At 40.2% G+C, this 20,631-nt stretch overlaps 1 protein-coding gene across 5 annotated transcripts in view; it reads right to left on the bottom strand.

The window, feature by feature from the left end:
- Window positions 1-933: 933 nt before the first annotated feature.
- LOC136879247 (calpain-2 catalytic subunit) overlaps window positions 934-20,631 on the bottom strand; it is a 74,152-nt gene continuing 54,454 nt past the window's right edge. For all 5 annotated transcript variants that reach the window (XM_067153055.2, XM_067153054.2, XM_067153056.2 and 2 more), the window contains 3 exons: window positions 16,562-16,676; window positions 10,496-10,650; window positions 934-1,809 (listed from right to left, as the gene is read on the bottom strand). In XM_067153055.2, the coding sequence (XP_067009156.2) occupies window positions 1,588-1,809; window positions 10,496-10,650; window positions 16,562-16,676 (492 nt within the window). In that variant the 3' untranslated portion in view covers window positions 934-1,587. The remainder of the gene's footprint in view (window positions 1,810-10,495; window positions 10,651-16,561; window positions 16,677-20,631) is intronic.

The raw sequence follows: 20,631 nt of genomic DNA, 5'->3' as shown, positions 1-20,631 counted from the left end.
ACAGCTATGTGAGGAAAACCATGGGTCTGCGTTGCCTGAGAGTAACACCCTTACGTGCAAAATACTATGGTGTTAACCGTAAGTGGTGCCATTGTGTGTGACAAACCATCTACGTTATCTGTGATTAGTAGCACTATAGGAGGGATACTATGGTTCTGCTTTACCAGCGATTACTGTTAGGAGGGGCCGGTGACCTGGATTTTGGACCTTTTTTGACAACCTTTTCTTTTTTTGCTACTGGTTTTAAGTCGCACAGACACAGATAGGTCTTATGGGGACGATGGGATAAGAAAGGTCTAGGAGTTGTGAAGGAAGCGGCCGTGGCCTTAATTAAGGTACAGCCCCAGCATTTGCCTGGTGTTAAAATGGGAAACCACGAAAAACCCTCTTCAGGGCTGCTGACAGTGGGATTCGAACCCCTAACCGCACGTCCAACTCGCTCGGTCTTTTGACAGCTAGCATCATCTCTAAAAATAAGGAATTGTGAATTGCATCCACTGGCTATTTTCGATTTATGATCAATTTTTCATCATCGTTCCTTTTAGATTCTAGTCAGTGAATCCATTTTTAAATTTTAATTGTCGTGTCATTTCGTTGAAGCTCGTGCCATTAGAGGCCGATGACCTACCTGTTCGGCCCCTTTAGACAACAATCATCATCAGAAAATGATAGAATAATGTTTTGAAGAAATAAATTAAAGGGCGGTATTTTCAGAAATCCTTTTAAAAGAAAAATCCTTCATGGGATGTTGTACAGTTCACAGTTCATTCTCTTGGATCACCTAGTGTCATAACCGCGGTCCAATATAATTTTGGATTAAAAATAAATAACTGGAAACAACATAAATTGTTTTAATTTTTTTTTTGGGGGGGGGGAAATTAAACTAATTGTGTATATATGGTGATTGAATGGAGGTAATAAAATACGCCTCACTTGTAGGAAGTGTAGGAATTTTATGAATGACACTGATCGTGCTACACTGTACTTTGTACAAAAATGCCATATGCTTCAAATCTGCCACACATCGGGGGATCATATTCACACGTGGAGGAGTCCAGCACTTCAATATTATGAAGATGGTTGGCATAATATTTCGCGGATTAAGAAACAGTACCCCATATCTGAAAATTCTCTTCCTATTCATTATTTTTCCTAAGAATGGCCACGCCGCCTCGCCGCATATGTGAATGCAGTCCATCAGAACAATTTTCGTTGTGTTAATTTTCCTATTGTTATGTGTAAAGAAAAATGAATCTTAGCGTACTGTAGGATTGTATGTTTGCATGACGTAATTACACCCTCCTGCAGTATAATATTTAAGAAAATGGTTTAGAAGAGTATTGTCAGATACGTAGCATTGTTTCATAACCCGCAATATGTGTCCTTGTTTCGTTTGTATTAGAGATGTACGATGACCGATGACATCTGGTGAGATTGATACTGTCGAGCCATTGTGCACTGGTAGTTGGAGTAATGGTTTGAAGCGTAGCGTAATATCGTCCTTTGCAGAGATCTTTGTTGATTCCGTTGAAATTCTGCCTGGAGCTTCAATATGGATAAATGCAAGGAAGTAAAAATTGCTCCAAGTCAACACAGTTCTATAAGTGTGATGAGTTTGCGGCAGTACACTCGTAGCAAGAAGTCCCGACTCAAATCGGGTTCCTTGGTACAAGGAATGATGACGTAAGATCCCGGCTTCAGATTAAGTCTGCCCACCACAGAGCTTGTACGTAAGTGTCTGACAGATCCTTCCAATGGTTCAACCTCGTTCAAGTCACCAGCAGTCAGCCTCTTGCGTGGCATGGATTTCTGAAAAGTAAGCCAGAGAGAATTATTTTAATAAGTTTTCCGTAAGGGCATGCGAAAATACAAAACTCTGCAGTAGTATGAGGAAATCTCGAGATTGTAGTCCCTTAGGAAGCACCATATCTCAACTCCTAAATTAGCTTCTAAATATTATTAAACAATAACTAATATACAGTTTTAGACTACTAAAATACAATTTATGGCAGCTAAAAATTGTATTTTAGGTCCCTAAAAAGTGCTTTTACCTGCTGAAAAAGCAGTGATTAAGGATTTTGATGGAGCATGGACGCTAGACTTGTTATTCCATGTTTCTATCAAATGCATAAATCGCTTCTCCCATGTTTGAATTTACCGCTGTCAAATTTTCAACTCAATATTAACTCCATAAGACGGGGCCTCTCAGGATGCATGCACCCGTGCACTGCACGGCGCAAGGTGCAGGAGACGACTTCACTAAGTTGACCAGAGTGTAAATCCCCACTCCACTTTCCCCGCATCTCTCTCAACCGTTCGGCCTGTCTCCGCCTTCTCCACCTTCCTCACTGATTTTCCCCTCACTGGGAAATGTTTGTGTGTGGTGAGGGGAGACACTCAGTTGTATGCGACAATGTTACCGGTGTTAAAAACTCGTCTTTGAATATGGTTTGAGCAGACAATTTATCTTCTCTAGCTCTTGTTTCCCTTTTTCTTTGCAATTATACCAGTAATATGTGGAACAAGGGATCAGCTGACAGCAATTCTGAGAGCGTTCTTTAAATTACAATCAGAAATACTCGCACGCAATCTAGTTTTCGTACAACTCAAAACAGAAAAAGAAAAAAGTCTTGGAGATATGCATGTGGAACCAAACATAGAAATAAACTTTGCTGATTCTCGATGCAGCTTAGGAAAATCTTCCTTCGACAAATTTTCGTAAAATTCCAGCAAAGCCTTTGTATTGAAAAACAGATCTTTTTGATGATCACGTAATTATTGTCCCACAGATTAAGCATTTGGCTTTATCGTCACGACTGAGAAACAAATACGAAAGTTCCCAGTTCGATTGAAATATACTTTCGGAAGTGTTTGCTTCCCTCGAAACAGGTTGCTCCTTGATTATGTTGTTGTCTTGCGCTTATCTATTTCACTTATAACGTCTATCACCGAACACTTCGTCATACTCAGCACACTACACCATCCGAGTCGAGCCGAGTCGGACCGATGCACAGTGCACGGAGTCCTTCCGCCTCGGTTTGCACGCGTGAGATTTTGGGAGTTTGAGAGGCCCTGCTCTAAGAGATCAGTCAGTTTCAATCGAGTCTGACAATGGCCAGAAGAGCATCCTAAAAGTATAGGATTACCCGGCAGTTAATGTAGTCTGCTTCCCTCCAAAACTGAGGTAAAGGAGTGTATCCTATTAAGTAGTAAATCTGAGTGAACTGAGCAGTGTAGAGTTTGGATATGAAATGCTGAAGATAAAGAAGAGAAGAAACAGTGGTAAGAGATATAAAAGACATAAAATATATAAAGAAGTGTAACAGTACTAGCAAAATGTTGTAGTCCAGTGATTGGATGCTGCTCTAAACAATTTGTTACATCGGTTAATGTTAATAATCAAAATTCATTATTTACATTTTACTACTACTACTACTACTACTACTACTACTACTACCACCACTACTTCTTTTTCTACACCTTTTCCCACACATGTGGGTTCGCGGGTGCGAACTGTGGCGCACATGTGGATTTGGCCCTGTTTCACAGCCGGATGCCCTTCCTGACGCCAACCCTATATGGAGGGATGTAATTACTATTGCGTATTTCTGTGGTGATTGGTAGTGTATTGTGTTGCCTGAATATGAAGAGGAAAGTGTTGGGACAAACACAAACACCCAGCCTCCAGGCGAGAAGAATTAATCAAAGGTGATAAAAATTCCCGACCTGGTCGGGAATCGAACCCGGGACCCTCTGTACCGAAGGCCTCAACGCTGACCATTCAACCAAGGAGTCGAACACTACCACTACTACTAAAATGTTGTTACTCGTTTAATGTGAATGAACAGGAAGAAATCTGTACAGTAATTGATCTGATTTTTTTGCAGTTGTAACAATCCTGTTCGTGAAATGTATATTTGACAGGCTATGTGGCTTTTTGTAGCTGTCCCCCTATGGCTAGAAATAGTAGGATTCATTTTCAGTAGCTCCTATCCATCGTAAAAGGAAACTGCAATGACTAACCCTCAGGACCTTCCAACCTAGGAGCGTTGGTTAGTAACCATGGAGACCTTAGCAGCTAAGACAGACATTGCTTCCACTTTCTTGTGACAGGCTCATCGCTACCATCGTTCCCATCTCACCTCCCTTGGTCGTATGTTGTTCTTTTTTGACTCCGAATATATTAATTTATGTAGCCTAGCGTGTTCTTTCATTTTCGCGTCCTCCGTGGCCCTTCTCTTTCTTTTGCTAAGATCTTCATTTCTAAGGAAGGGGAATCATCAATTTGCCTCACCTAATTAATGTTAAGAATAATACTGTAGTTGCGACTATGATTCCTTCACTTTAAATATGTTCAGGTTGTTTGGACGTTGATTCCACATGCTCACCATCTGGTTTTGATAAGCGGAGGTAATCATGACAGTAAACAACATACCTGAGTCAGCAGTCCCGAAAACTTTCAACTGCATAAAAATTGTCCTTACAATTAATGAACTTCATTCCGGTTCCGTATTGTCTTTAAATATCTACGACCGGGCGAGTTGGCCGTGCGCGTAGAGGCGCGCGGCTGTGAGCTTGCATCCGGGAGATAGTAGGTTCGAATCCCACTATCGGCAGCCCTGAAAATGGTTTTCCGTGGTTTCCCATTTTCACACCAGGCAAATGCTGGGGCTGTACCTTAATTAAGGCCACGGCCGCTTCCTTCCAACTCCTAGGCTTTTCCTATCCCATCGTCGCCATAAGACCTATCTGTGTCGGTGCGACGTAAAGCCCCTAGCAAAAAAAAAAAAAATATCTACGATACAATTCGAAAAGAATTTAATTGCATAAAGTCCATCTCTTCAATACACGTTTGCCATTTGATAGCTACCTAGCTACATACGACGTGTTTCGACCTAGCCTAGAAGTCATCTTCAGCTAAAAATAATATAGAAAGAATAAAGACCTATACAAAAATCAGTGATACATAAAACTCTTGAGGTAAAATACATCAAGAAATGCAATGGAAATTTATGTATAAAATTTGCATAGCTTGAATCTTAAAATACAATGAACAAATGCAATGGAAATCTGTGTTTAAAATTTTAAGATTGACATTGCTTCCACTTCCTTGTGACAGGCTCCCGGCCTGACAACGGCCAGATGAGCATCTTAAAAGTATATGATTAACAGATTGATAATGTAGTCTGATTCTCTCCAAAAGTGAGATAAAGCAGTGTACCATATTAAGTAGTAAATCTGAGTGAACAGAGCAGTACAGAGTTTGGACATGAAAAGGGCCAATTTTTAAACACAGATTTCCATTGCATTTTTGTCCGTATTTTGAGATTGAAGCTATGTACATTTAATACATAGATTTACATTGAATTTGTTGATTGTATTTTATCTCAAGTTATTTTAATTATCACTGTTTTTATGTATGTCTTTTTTTAAAGTTATTTTAACTGATGACGGCCTTTAATATAGGTCGAAACATGCCCTATGTAGCTTTTTAGACAGACCATTTATCAAATGGCAAGCGTGTATTGAACAGATGGACTTTATACAATTAAACTCTTTTAGCATTTTATCTTAGGCAAAAATTGTCCGGCAAACGAATATTTAATTTGATACATTCTCGAAAAGTGGGGATATTCGTAAACTGTGGGTAGTCGGTGGTCAAAGAGATCATTCTTCGAGATCCACCTGCACAGTATGTTTCTAACAAGAGGATTTTGAAAGAAAGTAACCTTCTGGGACGGCCAACTTTTCTGCGGTTGAGTGTAGCTAGCGGTACGAAGAACGGCTGCCTGTTAGCTGGCATGTGGAACGGAGGTGTCATTTACGAGTGATGACTGATCCAGATGGTCATAAGTAGAGCGCGGATTTCCATGCACTATCAAATATCAAAATATGCATCCATTCATGCCCTATCATACGGCAAAACATACACAATAAGCTGGAAAATATGCTGTATCAAAACTCAGTTCCCTTTGAAACATTGTACAACTAGTTTCTCAAAATTGTCCTGATTTAAGCTCATCCGTTTATCTGTCAGTACATTCTTAAACACAGAAAATGATCTTTCTACATCGCAAAAAGTAACAAATACATACTTAAATTAAGAAATTTGGGACAAAATGAGGTGAAATGGTATGTCTTTTGGATTTTCACCACAATACGCCTTTTTTAAGCTTGATGAATTCAAGATCAGGATTTGAACGGTTCACTTTGTTCAGCTTGCTTCTAGCTGCCGCAGCTACTTCTCCGTGCAATGATTGCAGATGATGATGGTTTCAATAACTGCTAAATATTGCCTCTTGCGATAACAAAGGTGTGATGAGTGAGAGTTCCGGGTAGGAAATTCCAGGATAACAATGGAAGAGACTTCAAGGCAAAACCAAGGTTTGCAAGCTGCAATCTCACTAACGCGGCGCCACAGAAGTGCGATACGAGTTTTGTATAGGACCTCTACCGTATATACTAACTTTGGTTGTCACATAGGATCCCAAGAATACATTCTCTCAGTCTGTTAATAATAGACATACCGTATAACGTGGGAAAATGGTCCCAAATTGTGGACACCAATATTCTTAAAAGGAACTATCATGCAAGTTAACATTATATATGTGCCAAAATCAGAAGAAAAGTCATATTATGCAATATTAAACGTCCAACTATTCGCTATTAATTCCAAAATCTTCAAAATATGCATTAAGCATGAGTTTTCTCCTAAAAAGGGCCAAAATATGCAAACATGCACGGAAAAAGAACGGTTATTTGACATTGTTAAGCCATAAAACGAATATTTGCAAAGTTTGAGAAGTGTAACTAGCTTATGCATTTGCATTGAAATCCGGGCTCTAGTCATAAGACTAGACCTGGCGGGTGGATTACATGGATCACTATAGATAGCTGAGTTAGGGATTGTAATATCATTCTTCAAGTCCTCTAGGGGAAATGTATTCTAATTGAAATTCTGTATATCTTCAGGCTTGCCCAATTGGATTTTGAATAGAGCCAACAAGTTTGTGCTGAACCATTATGCTTTATGCTGTATTCTTCGAGGACGTTTCGAGAGTATTTCCCTTGAAATAATCTTGTTTGACTGCACCCTATTTTCGAGATTTATTTTCTCTCCTCACATCCGCTTTCTCACTTGTTCTCCCGACGCAAAGTGTTATGGGCTCACCCCCTGTGTGTCTGGTTAGTTGTGCCCCAGTATGCTGCTTTTCTTGTAAGGTACATATGGTGGGAGTTGCTAGGCTTTTTTCCTAGGAAATTCTTATCTTTATATTTGGCGAACTTTTATAAGTTTATTAGCTTCTTTTGTTTGGATTTATCTTTCCGCTCGGTCGGACTTTGCATGGGATTACTCCATATACAGAGTTACTCACCTAAAATGTTACACGGAAATGAAATGAAATGGCGTATGGCTTTTAGTGCCGGGAGTGTCCGGGGACATGTTCGGCTCGCCAGTTGCAGGTCTTTCGATTTGACACCCGTAGGCGACCTGCGCGTCGTGATGAGGATGAAATGATGATGAAGACAACACATACACCCAGCCCCCGTGCCAGAGAAATTAACCAATGATGGTTAAAATTCCCGACCTTGCCGGGAATCGAACCCAGGACTCCTGTGACCAAAGGCCAGCACGCTAACCATTTAGCCATGGAGCCGGACGTTACACGGAAATAACTTCTAAACAATTAAAGATATCGGCATTCTGTTTTCATATTCGCTAATGGTACCCAGGTTCTTGTAAAATAACATGCTACTTATTCTCATGGGATGATTAATAACAGAGATATTGATACTAACTCCATATTCTTAAATGGAACGGCAGGAATGCATACAGCTGGCCTGGAAGTTCAACCGCATACAAGTTCAAATATCTAAGTATTTTCAAAATCGGACAGTTACGTTTTGAAATATCAATAAGAACGCATTTGGGCTTTTGCGTGCCGCATCAGAGAGCGTACGGTCGGCCAAGGGCGTATTGGCACGCAAGCTGTTTCCTGGCATTGATTCCAGCCACAGAACGGAAACCAGGCATGTACTGTAAACTATCGTACACATAATGTGATGTACCGTAACATACCCTGGGTGTGTAACGTTATTGTGTGACTGGCGAACACACAACGGGGAAGGGAGATTATTCAGATATTATTCATTATTTTTCTAGAAGGAGCTCTTCTGGTGTCCTGTATTATGTTTATTTCTCAATTCATACAGTAGTATGAACTGTACACCCAAACCAGTGACAATTATAACTTTCGTTATGTTCCTTTGAAGTCAAAGAAATTATTTTATTCCTTTTACAAACATCACACCTCCCTGTGCTGTCATGAGTTCGTCTGTCATACACACTTTGCAAACCCATCACATGTGTACGATATGCTTATATTCTTGGCGCTCATTCTGTGGCTGGAATCACAACCAAGAACCTGCTTACGCATCAATATGTCCTTGCTCGACTTCACGCTGTCTGATGCGGCATGCAAAATAGCGCATTCTGTTCTTATTGATATCTCAAAACTAACTGTCCGATTTTGAAAATACTTACATATTTGAACTTGTACGTAGTTGAACTTTTAGACCAGCTGTATGAATTCGTGCCGTTCTATTTAAAAATGTGGAGTTGGTATCAATATCTTGGTTATTAATCACTCCATGAGAATACAGAGCACATTATTTTACAAGCTCCTGGGTACCATCTATGAACATGAAAACAGAATGCCGATATCTTTAATGGTTTAGAAGTTATTTCCGTGTAACATCATAGGTGAATAAACTTAACCCTTTATTATTGGATATCTATGCCTCTTGGGATAAGCATAGTCTGTGTAATTATCCTCTAAATCTCATTCATCTTTGTTTATAGCGAGTCATCGTCAGCATTCTGTTTTTCTGCAACTTTTTAATACTGAGGACCGCCTGGAATCACTCTTCCCTCTCAATTTGTGAGCGCAGGATGGTCACGACGGGGTTCCCGTTTCAGTCTAGCCTTACTTCTACTTGCTTGTGCCAGGCCTCTGCACTCGAGGCCTAGGGAGTCTTTCGTTTCCACGTCCTTCGTGGCCTTTGTATTTCTTCGGCCGATACCTTCATTCTTCGAAGTGTCGGATCTCTTCCGTTTTTCTCTCTGATTATAGTTTTACTTCCTCACCACTGCCACCACCACCTTACTTTCATCTTTCCTACCTGGTCTCCATTGGTGAACTAGTTTTCCCTATCGGTAGGATTGTGAGATCCGGTAGACTTTCACTTTGAAGTCCTTTTACATTTCTGATTTGTAAGATTTCGTTGTTAAGAAAAAGTTATAGTTCATTCCTGAGGTCTTTTTACCCGATATCTGAGAAATAGCTGTGAATGGTGGGTTCCTGACCCCGTTTAAAGCAATTTTATGTTGAATATAGTTGCATATTTCAGCCATTTTATTGCATTGGTGATATTTTCTTATTTTAGTGATATAAGGTCATATCTGGTTATATTTTGAGCATTGTTTTATCAAGTTGAGGCGTTGTTTTAAACAAAGTACATGCTATTTGCGTCGATTTTCAAACACAGGATTTGCAAAATACTGTAGCAGATGTATTTTTATTTCCTTTTCAGAAAGAGATAGGTATCAGGTTTAGAAGGCATGATTCCGAAAAGGAGATGCTCTACGAACGTACGCCAATACGTCATGTTTATGTTTTAAGAAAAGAAATGAGAACTGCATCTTAGGGCTATGATATTGAATGTATAACGTTTTAATTTACCTACTGCTGCTCTGTCAGTTTGTATGATTAAATGTGTCTGCTGTGTTATCGTTAATCAAGTTTTGACACATTTAATGTTAGTAATACTCTAGTACAGGGCTTCTCAAACGCCCAAAATCTCACGCGTGCAAATTGAGGCGCAGAGTGCCTGTGCATCGGTCCCATTCGGCTCGGCTCGGACCAACGCTTCGTCTCTGGGCTACTCGGCTAAGCTCGGCTCGGATTTGGAGCGCTACGGAGCAAGTGATGAAGAGGGAGACAGGCGAAGCGAGCGAGACAGGCGTGGGGAAAGAGAGGCAGCGCTATTGCTCCAAATCGAGAAGTGGGGGATCTGCACTCTGGTCAACCAGGCGAAGTCGTCTTTTGCACCGTGCACAGTGCATGCACCAGGTGCGTACACTCCGAGAGGGCCTGCTCTATTACTTGCTACCTATCCTTAAAATACTAGTCATATTTTACCTTTCTTTAGGATCATATTTAGCTAGATTTTAGGGTTTATTTTGCGCCTCGTGTGGTCATAACCTTACGTACCGTACTGATTAGTGTTACGATGTGATGGTTGCCTAATGTTTTTCCCTTTAAGCAGGAATCACCACCATTTGTACCAACTTTTCTCTGTCATTTTTCAGTTAATGAATCATCAACCAATCATTTCTAATTAAGTTTCGTGGTTCCCCATGATTCTTTTGAAGAAAAAGATTCTCCCAATGTGGAATATGAACAAGACTTTACCAATTCACTTTCCCACCTACCTCGTACGGATACACGGAGAAGCCAATTTTGTAGAAATCTTGAAATTTCTTGCGGTTGTGTTCTTGAACTAACTCAACAATCACATTGCAGGTGGTGATCGCACGGCAGATAAGTTCATCCGGTGCCTCACCTGGCTGGCAAATATCATCATCGTCTGGAACAGGACACCATAGAAATGAGCACTGAGGAATATCATCCGGGTAAATAATAATAATAATAATAATAATAATAATAATAATAATAATAATAATAATAATAATAATATATTATTCTCGTGTCAGATACATCAAAAAAAGAAAACAGTTACAACAATTTCAAGTAACATTTAAATAATCTTGGACCAATACAACGCTACTTCAAGTCCTCTCTTCGTAGCTCGATGCAGGTCATCTTGCGTGCACGAAGATGGACACAGCGGACACTGAAGCATATGCTGGATGGTTTGATCTTCTCCGCAGTCACACTTGGTGTTGTCGCTATTGATGAAGCCCCATCTTGCCAAATTAACTTTGGACCTTCCCACTCCTGATCTCAACCTATTGAGAGATTTCCAGATTGTCCAGCTCTCATTGCAACTGCGTGGCAAACGTTCCTCAACCGCCATCTGCTCAGAGCCTTGGGGGATCTTCGTCTTCCATAGCTGTATCCTTGCCTTCTCAGCTGGTACTATAAGTTCCTGAGATGTTCGTAGGAAGCTCTTCCTAGATTTCAGTGTACTGGAAGCTCATGTCCATGCAGTAGATGAGTACTTTCGTGCTTAACCTTTGTCCTTTCCTTATTTGCAGCTACTTCTCTTCGCACACCGGGTGGTGCTATCCCTGCAAGACGATAGAGTTTTTCAGTTGGAGTAGACTTTAGACAACCTGTGACAAGTCTACAGGACTCATTAAGTGATATGTCTACCTGTCTGGCATGAGATGAATTGTACCAAGCAGGGCAGGCATATTCCGCTGGAGAATAACATAGTGCCATGGCGGAAGCACGAATAGTTTTTGGTTGACTGCCCCATTCTGATCCAGATAATTTACGTAGAAGATGATTCCTGGTGGAAACTTTAAGTTTAGTGTTCATGCAGTGTTTCTTGAATGTAAGAGCTCTATCAAGCGTCACTCCTAGGTATTTTGGAGTTTCACAGTATTGTAACTCAACACCTGACCACACTATATGCAGCTTACGATGAGCTTCCCTATTTTTCAGATGAAAGGCACAAACTTGTGTTTTCATAGGGTTAGGCCTTAACTGGTTTGCCTTGTAATAGGATGACAAACTTTCGAGGGCAATGGTTAGATTCCTTTCCACTGTCTCAAAGTCTGTACATTGTGTTGCCAGGGCAAGATCATCAGCATACAAGAAACTTCTGCTATTTGGAGCTACCGGCTGGTCATTCGTGTATATATTAAAGAGGATTGGTGCCAGCACACTTCCTTGAGGTAAACCGTTTCTTTGAGTCCTCCACCGACTGCGCTGTCCTTGGAAGTCCACAAAAACCTACGGTTCTGAAGAAGGGTTGCGATAAATCTGGTTATTTTAATATCCTATAGTAATAATAATAATGTAATGAGAGAGAGAGAGAGAGAGAGAGATTGTGTGTGTGTGTGTGTGTGTGTGTGTGTGTGTGTGTGTGTGTGTGTGTCTGTGTGTATGTGTGTGTGTGTGTGTGTGATGCCCAGCCAAATCAACGAAATGCAGAGATCTGAAATTTTTAACATAGATGGATGGAAGGTGGTTCAAATGCACCTCGAAGCCGGATTCTTCATTTTCGAATTCTTTGGGGAGTTATGAATGAAAAAGTGGCGGAAAATATGTGTTCGAATATGATAATCCAGCGTGCTGTCACCAGGATTAAATGCATGGATTCACTGTTGCTAGGCGACGTACATAACATAGATAATACTAGTCAACGAGCCATTTTAAGCCCATGGAGACTATCCGGCCCTTGACGCGAGGAGCCTTATTCAATCCGTGATATCTGGAAGTTTGTGTGTACATGTGCGATGCCCAATACCGTATTCATTATGGCTTTTCCTTCCTCGTTTACAGATAGTCTTCATGTTTACGTCATGCTGCCTTTTTGAAATTCTCACATCTATTAACAGATTTAACACAAAACTGGTACCAAGTTAATTGAACACAATAATAATAATAATAATAATAATAATAATAATAATAATAATCGCATGGCCTCAGCCACCGTGGTTCAAGTACAGTATTTTTAATTTGACACCATCTGGCTGCTTGCTCGTCAACTTCGACGTTGCGGTTTACACCAGGCCTACTAGATGGCGGAATAAACCAAATCCTTCTTGGGCGTCTATGGCTGAGTTTTTAATGAATTTTCGCGGGTAAACACAATGTCTTAGCAAAAGTATTTTATATGCCGATGTCGTACGATGTGAAGTATCGAATGGACATTTCCTCCGCCCTTCAATAATCCACTGGCTCCGCCGAGTTCGAACCCGCTACCGTAGGATCCGGAGGCCGACACTCTAGCACTGATTCAAAGAGTCTGAAGCATTATTACTGATTTAAGCACGAATTGGTCTGGAAATAATTTTTGACTTATTAGTGCTGATATACAACTTATGAAAAAGACCCGTTCTAATATCGAATTAAGTTTGAGTTATAATTTTTGAAACACTCTGAGAACCTGTAAAAGTACCCCAATTTTTTAGTGTAAAGTTTACCCTGTTCACTAGACTTCAGAAAGTATTATGACTACTTATTTCCTTTTCTAACTAACAGGGTCGTTTTTTCTGCATTTTTCACGACACTCACTTCCCAGTTCGGACGGTGACTGTAACTTAAAAGATAAGACGTAAGTCAGCAAAACTTCTCAATCTGTAACAAGTAACTATCCCTGCGATCTGTTGAGCGAAGTCTGTACTACGTGAGGAGTGCAAATTCGGTGACGGTAGCTCATTCCAAAGATTTTTCAAGCAATTCTAAATGCGGTGTTATTTTTTATTGTTTAAATGCGAAATTTCAAAAAGAACATCCTCAGAAAAATGACTCTGTGGCACTGTCATCTTTCTGCTTTGATGTCAATACGCATTCTATTGAATAGTTATTTACCGGGCGAGTTGGCCGTGCGATTAGGGCCGCGCAGTTGTGAGCTTGCATCCAGGAGGTAGTGAGTTCGAGCCCTACTGTCGGCAGCCCTGAAGATGGTTTTCCATGGTTTCCCGCTTTCACACCAGCCAAATACTGGGGATAAACCTTAATGAAGGCCACGGCCGCTTCTTCCGACTCCCAGCCCTTTCTTCTCCCATCGTCGCCATAAGACGTATCTGTGTCAGTGTGACTTTCAATTTATTCCAGTACCTACCTTGTTCATTATACCTTTGTTAAGTAGGGGTCTTTGTGGAAAGCGTTTTTCTGACGACTCTAAAATGTTAGTGTTAACAAGTCAGTTTGTTCAATTGTGCGTGAAGTCTACTTAACAGAAATTTCAAAACTTAAGATTCGTTGAAGAAATTGGACATAAAAGTTATGGTGAAACGATTGCATAACACTAAGGGTCGTTTGAAATTTCCCCTACTGTATTCTGTGTCACCGAGATACCGGGCCTCAGCGCAGGACGAGCAGAGTCCTCGCTCAATACTACAGCGGACCCCTTGTGGGCGAGGGACGCAGACGAAGAATACACCCACGGTATTTCCTGCCTGTTGTAAGAGGCAACTAAAAGGGACGACCGAGGGCTGATGGAATTGTAACCATGAAATTACTTGTGATTAGTACTATTAAGTCAGGAACACCACAGGTCGACTTTACTTGCGATTAGTACAATTATGTGAGGAACACCATGGGTCTGGGCGTTGCCTATGATTGGTACTATTGCACCGAGGCGGAGGAGTGGGCGCGAGGTATCACGAACTGGCGTCCATGCGTGAAGAGCTGCCGTGCGCCGTGCTGAATTGCCTGGGTTCCTCTGTACACAGAACGAGTCTGCGTTACCTACGAGTAGTACTACTATATGAGGAGCACTATGGGTCTGCGTTGCCTGTGATTGGTACCACCGTGTGAGGAACACCACGGGATTGTGCATTGCCCGTGATTGGTACCACTATGTGAGGAACACCACGGGGTTGTGTTTTGCCCGTAATTTGTACCAATACGTGTGGACCACCATGGGTCTGCGTTGCCTGTAAGCAGTGCCTATGTGTGCCTTTGTGGGTCTCTGTTAACTGTTTGTGGCGTCATTATGTGTGACATACCATGGGTCTACATTACCTGAATTTGTACCACTGTAGTAGGAACACCATGGCTCTGCTTTACCAGTAATTAGTACTATTATGAGGGACCGGTGACGGTGATTTAGGACCCCTTTGGACAACAAGCATCACCTCAGAATATGAAGTATCTGAATTGGATCCTCTGGTTGTTTTGGATTCATGTTCATTTGTCATCGTCATTCATTTTATAGTTTTAGTCAACGGATATATTCCATTTTATTTCGTTGCACCTCGTACCATTAGGGGCCGATGACAAAGCTGTTAGGCCCCTTTAAACAACAAACATCATCCTCATAATCATCACCACGCTACAGCAAGTATCAGGCCAACATCAACATCGCATTTGAATGTTTTGATGTATAGAGTTAATACGTTATAGTACCATAATAGGAAAATACACATTGTAACTACTCCTACCACTACTCTTACACCTTAATCTCTTTCACACAATGTATATTACATTTGTTGAGCGTCAGGTGCTATAAAAAACAATAAAATTCGGAGAGCATGCCTCCTATCTCAATTATTCCGAAGGCGTGAGGTGATAAACTCACACATCTGGCAATATACAGGAATATGGATCAGGGCAATTGTAGATTACGGTTGCATTTCCACAATTGAGGATTGTACTTGGAAATAGAATAACTTATTATTAAAAGAAAACTGAATGTATGAGTATACTTTACATCACAATGAACTAGCATTGCCGTACTTTAATTTCAACACAAAAAATATACCCAGTGAGATTTGCTGTTACAGAAGCATAAAATTTAATCTAAATAAAAAACTATTGGCATGAACTTGAAGTGAAATATGATATCGCCGCTGATTACATCCTTCTTCGTGTTATTAATGCATAACATGTCGGATGCTGTAATTACCTGATGTCTGCACACACCACTGTTGAACTTGAAATTCCTGGAAGAACCTTTGGAAGCCGTCTGCTGTTATCTTATCTTCTTATGTAACCTGGAGTTGACCTACATTTCCTTTCCGAGTGTAGTGACCTCCAATGCGGTTACGTACACTCAATATTTATAAGCGGAAATTGGAAAACATTATTGAAACACAAGTGGATGATGTTTCACTATCAGCCCAGTACCAGTCTCTACTCAGATCAAACCACTACTCGTAGACCTCTTCGACGATTCTAAGACCTCTTCAAACACCTCTTAGAACACTTAGACCACTTCTTAGCTCTGACCACCACTCTTAGACGGGCCAACTATTCTTACCTCTACTTTTATAAACTCGTAATGAACACTCATCTCCCTACTATCTGATCATCCCCTCCACATACACACACGCTAGCTAGTGAATGCAGACACTCGGTCGAAACCACATGGCCACGCATTGACGACATCAGTCATGTGTCTTCAAGCTTGACCACGCTTACAAACAATGACTATATAGAATGTGACAGCGGAAAATTGATTTGCCTAATACGGCCTCGGTTAAACATAGCCTCGATTGCAAAATAATATGCCAGCTCATCTGACCACAGTTACAAGTTACAGTACGAATATTTCAAACCATCAAATCTCACTTAATAATATACAGAGTAATTACAAATAAAATTCCCTTATCCGATGGTTAAATAATATCGTATGCGTGATACCTAATTATTACAGTCTAAATGATGAAAAACAGAATATAAAATCTAATGAATCAGCCCAGTTAATAATAATAATAATAATAATGATAAATGATGAATGAAATCTGTAACCCTGTTGTACAGTTACAACATTTAAGAAGAGACTTTGGAATGTTCTTTTAATTATACCCACTTTTCTCCTTTTTAAAAACAATTAAATGAAATTTCTTCAAGCTTACCTGGTTCTTTCACAGTCAAGAGATACTGGGGGTTTGAGGAATATCTTCTAATGTCCTTTTTCCTGGAGCCACCTGCTGTTTTCCCCTCCAGCCAGGAATTCTGCATTGCAAATAACTGTCAATAGAAACACAAAAGGAATGGTTAGGAATTAAGCGCTAGCATAGAAATATTAAATATACAAATGTACCACGATTGATGTCATAGAAGTTGATCGAATGCACCTTTCAATTGCTTATTGTATAGATTTAGTTCAAGATCTCACAGGACTGATGAATACAGAATGTCTCAAAAGAATGTACTAACTACGGGAAAGATGAAAAAATTGTGTGTTTGTTAATGTAGACACAAGACTAATTGTTTCATTTAAATTAAAGAATGTTAAATGCAGGAAATTAATGAAACCAGGCCCAGAAAATAAAGAAAAGAAATCTAGTGCCCGCTGCAGATTTGCAAATGTTCAAACTGATGATACAGCTGGTAACGTGGACCAATGGAGCCAATAACGTTACGAGTCGTGCATTTGAAACTGCAAGACATTTTCTTGTAATTTCCTCCTTCAACTCATCGACTGTTGTGGGTTTTGTGCCGTGACTTCATCTTCGATGTATTCTCTTGGCCTGAGGTTGGGGGAACGCGCAGGGACTTCAACGCTACATCTGTTTGAAGTGTGGCATCGAAACAGGCCTTCACATCACGATGGTAGTGGGGCTCCATATTACTAGAAGTAACACTCTTCGTCCCCAAAAGTTTCTGCAATGCATGGAAATACGGATTCTTGCGGCAAGTTTAGGTAAATATCCCCCGTGACATTTTGGTCAAAAAAGAACGAGCCTAGGATGCCCATTGCAGATACCCCACCCCGCAGATAACTCCTAGTAGGTTAATGTGGTGTTAAACAGTCACATATGGGTCTTCAGCCACCCATTATGTACAAATATGTCTATTAATGGAACCATTTAACATAAAGGTAGCCTCATTACTCCAGGCAATTTTTGAACATTTGTGAACAAGCAGGTGACACTTAACTTTTTTCCTGGACATGGTTACTTTAATTTCCTTCATTTCGTGGTCTTTATTAATTTACATTAAGTAATTAACCTTGTATATATATTAATGAAAACTTAATTTATTGCAACTCCAATAGTGAGTACCTTTTTTGGAATATCCAGCATATCGTCGGTGAATAAATAATACCTCGTATGTCACAATGCTCTTCCTATACAAATTTTCCTGAAGGCTGGTCACACCTCCCAGCTACATATGGATACGCAGTCCATTAGAGAAATTTCCTTGTGTTTATTTTCCCATGCGTAGGTGTCAAGGAAAATGAACCTTGAAAACATTGTACTGTAGGAGTGTGTAAATGTCACACAAACATACATCCCTACAGTACGATATGTTAAGGTTCATTTTCCTTCACACACATGCACTGGGTAATGAACACAACGAAAATTGTTCTGGTGGACTGCATATTCATATGAGGCCGACAGGAGTGGCGAGTTGTAAAGGAAATAACGGATAGGAGGAGCATAGTCACATACGAGGTTTTATGTCTTCAACGACGATATCAATATTATGGGTGGAGGAGGCTATTCCGGGCCCAGAATCTCTGGCAGTGGATGGCACGGCAACTCTGATATGAAGAGCGCAGTATCGAAATAATTACTGCATGATGGGTCACCAATCTTCTATGAACTGAAGTCGCAAGGTGAAAAAGAACAAGAAGAATCATACATGATACCTGACATTCTTTCCTCTTAATTGTGCCAGACATCCCCGCCCATCCCCCTTGATGAACCAAACTAATAGCCATTCATTTCCAGTTCCCATGGTACCACAATATCAAACCCTAGAAGATCCTTTCAGTTCTCAGCTATTCGGAGCCGTTTCTTTCCTTTATCCAAAACCCTAATTACCATTGTAGGGCTAAACACATCGATATCAATGCTCCTTGAACTGAATTACCAACCACCAAGACGGTGATACTGTGTCAAATAATAATAATAATAATAATAATAATAATAATAATAATAATAATAATAATAATAATAATAATAATAATAATAATAATTTTGTGCCTCACTTATTACAATTTTATGGTTGTTCAGAGTTGCCAAGGCACCGTAAATTTGTTCAGCAAGAGTTATTTTACGTGCCAGTAAATCTACCGACTTGAGTACCTTCAAATACCACCGGACTGAGCCAGAATCGAATCTGGGCTCAGAAGGCCAGCAGTCTTCCGCCTGAGTTACTCGCACCTTAATCGTATCATGCCATGTCGAATTCATTCCATGCATATCTTTATTACTAATTTATTTTTCGGCAGTCCTATGAACTTTAAAGAAGTCCTCCGTTGCTTGAGAAGCAGAAGGAAAAGTTCATCCTCGTCGAATATCTGTAAAATGCATAAAGAACTGTGTGAATTATGTCCTTCGTATATTCCAGTCAGTGTGTAATAAGAGGTAGAATATTAGAGCGAAAGTTTCAGAATTCGACCACCCACGCCTTCTATGATCAAGGTTAATCCACATCAAAACAAGTCTTGAGCGGGACAATGATTTCACTTTAAAACGGATTCTCAAAGAATTGGATATATTAGTGGGTGTTGAAAATAAAATACGTTCTACACTCCCTTAAATTCCCGAAGAGAGCATCTCAAGATGAATGGAAGATTTTCACTCCTAACACCCCGGGAACCATAGATCGATCGAGATCACTGACACTTCATCACAATGGACAAGCATGGGACGCGACGAGTATACCACTTTAAGTTCATAGAATATCATACAGATTTTTTCCAAGATATTATTATTATTATTATTATTATTATTATTATTATTATTATTATTATTATTATTATTATTATTATTATTATTATTATATCCCCGTGTGAGTTGGGGCAGTAGAATAACATCCACGGTATCCTCTGCCTGTCTTAAGAGGTGACTAAAAGGTGCTCCAGCGGCTCTTAACGTGAGTACGTGGGTTGGCGACCATGGGGCCGTTAGCTGAGACTTGGCATTATTTCCCCTTACGTGGGCCATGCTCCTCACTTTCATCTATCCTATCTGACCTTCCTTGGTCGATTTTTGTTCTTTTCCGATCTCCGCGGTATTAGCTTCACGAAGCCTAGGGAGTCATTTGACGCCTTTCATGGCCCTCGTCTTTCTTATGCAAATCCTTCAATTTTCGACGTGTCGGACCCTTTCCATTTCTCCCTCTGATTAATGTTAATAGATTAACTTATAGTTCCTCTTAAAACAATAATCACCACCACCACCACCACCACCACCATCATTATTTCGGCCACGTAGCCCCACGGTTAAATCTGAATTTCCAGTACTTTGGAGGATGCACTTCTTCGTTTCTCGGACCACTTTACGCCACGTCTTCTTTTCACTCTTTCCGAAAGGTCGTTTATTCAATCAATCAATCAATCAATCAATCAATCAATCAATCAATCAATCAATCAATCAATCAATCAATCAATCAATCAATCAATCAATCAATCAATCAATCAATCAATCAATCAACAAAACTCTGCATTTAGGGCGGTCACCCAGGTGGCAGATTTCCTATCAGTTGTTTAACTCATATTTACATTTATTTATAATTGTTTACTTAGCTTTCTCTTAAATATTTTTATGACCTTGAAAATTTATCGAACATTTTCCTTGATAATTTATTCCAATCTCCTACTCCTCGTCCTATAAATGATCATTCGCCCCAATCTCTCCTTTTAAATTCCACCTTTATCTCATCCAGGTCCTGAATTGTAGAAGCATCGGTCAGATTTCCTTCACTGCAGTTACCCATGGAGTGGTAATTCTCAGTTCAGGAGAAGATCAAGATATTTGCATGATATTCTGATGTTAGGCATTCGAGACGTGGCTTCCTCATTAAAAAAGGAGAGCAACGGAGTAGGAAGTTTGTAAGTTACAAAAAGTCATCTTTGCGAGGGTGCGTCAGCAATGAACATAGTATTAAGAAAGATGATTAATTAGAGCCAGCCATTTCAATCAATCAGTCAATACTGATCTGCAACTAGGACAGTCGCCCAGGTGGCAGA

This window comes from Anabrus simplex, chromosome 8 (genome assembly GCF_040414725.1).
Source record: "Anabrus simplex isolate iqAnaSimp1 chromosome 8, ASM4041472v1, whole genome shotgun sequence".
NCBI lineage: Eukaryota > Metazoa > Arthropoda > Insecta > Orthoptera > Tettigoniidae > Anabrus > Anabrus simplex.
This window is presented reverse-complemented; position numbering and strand designations above follow the sequence as displayed.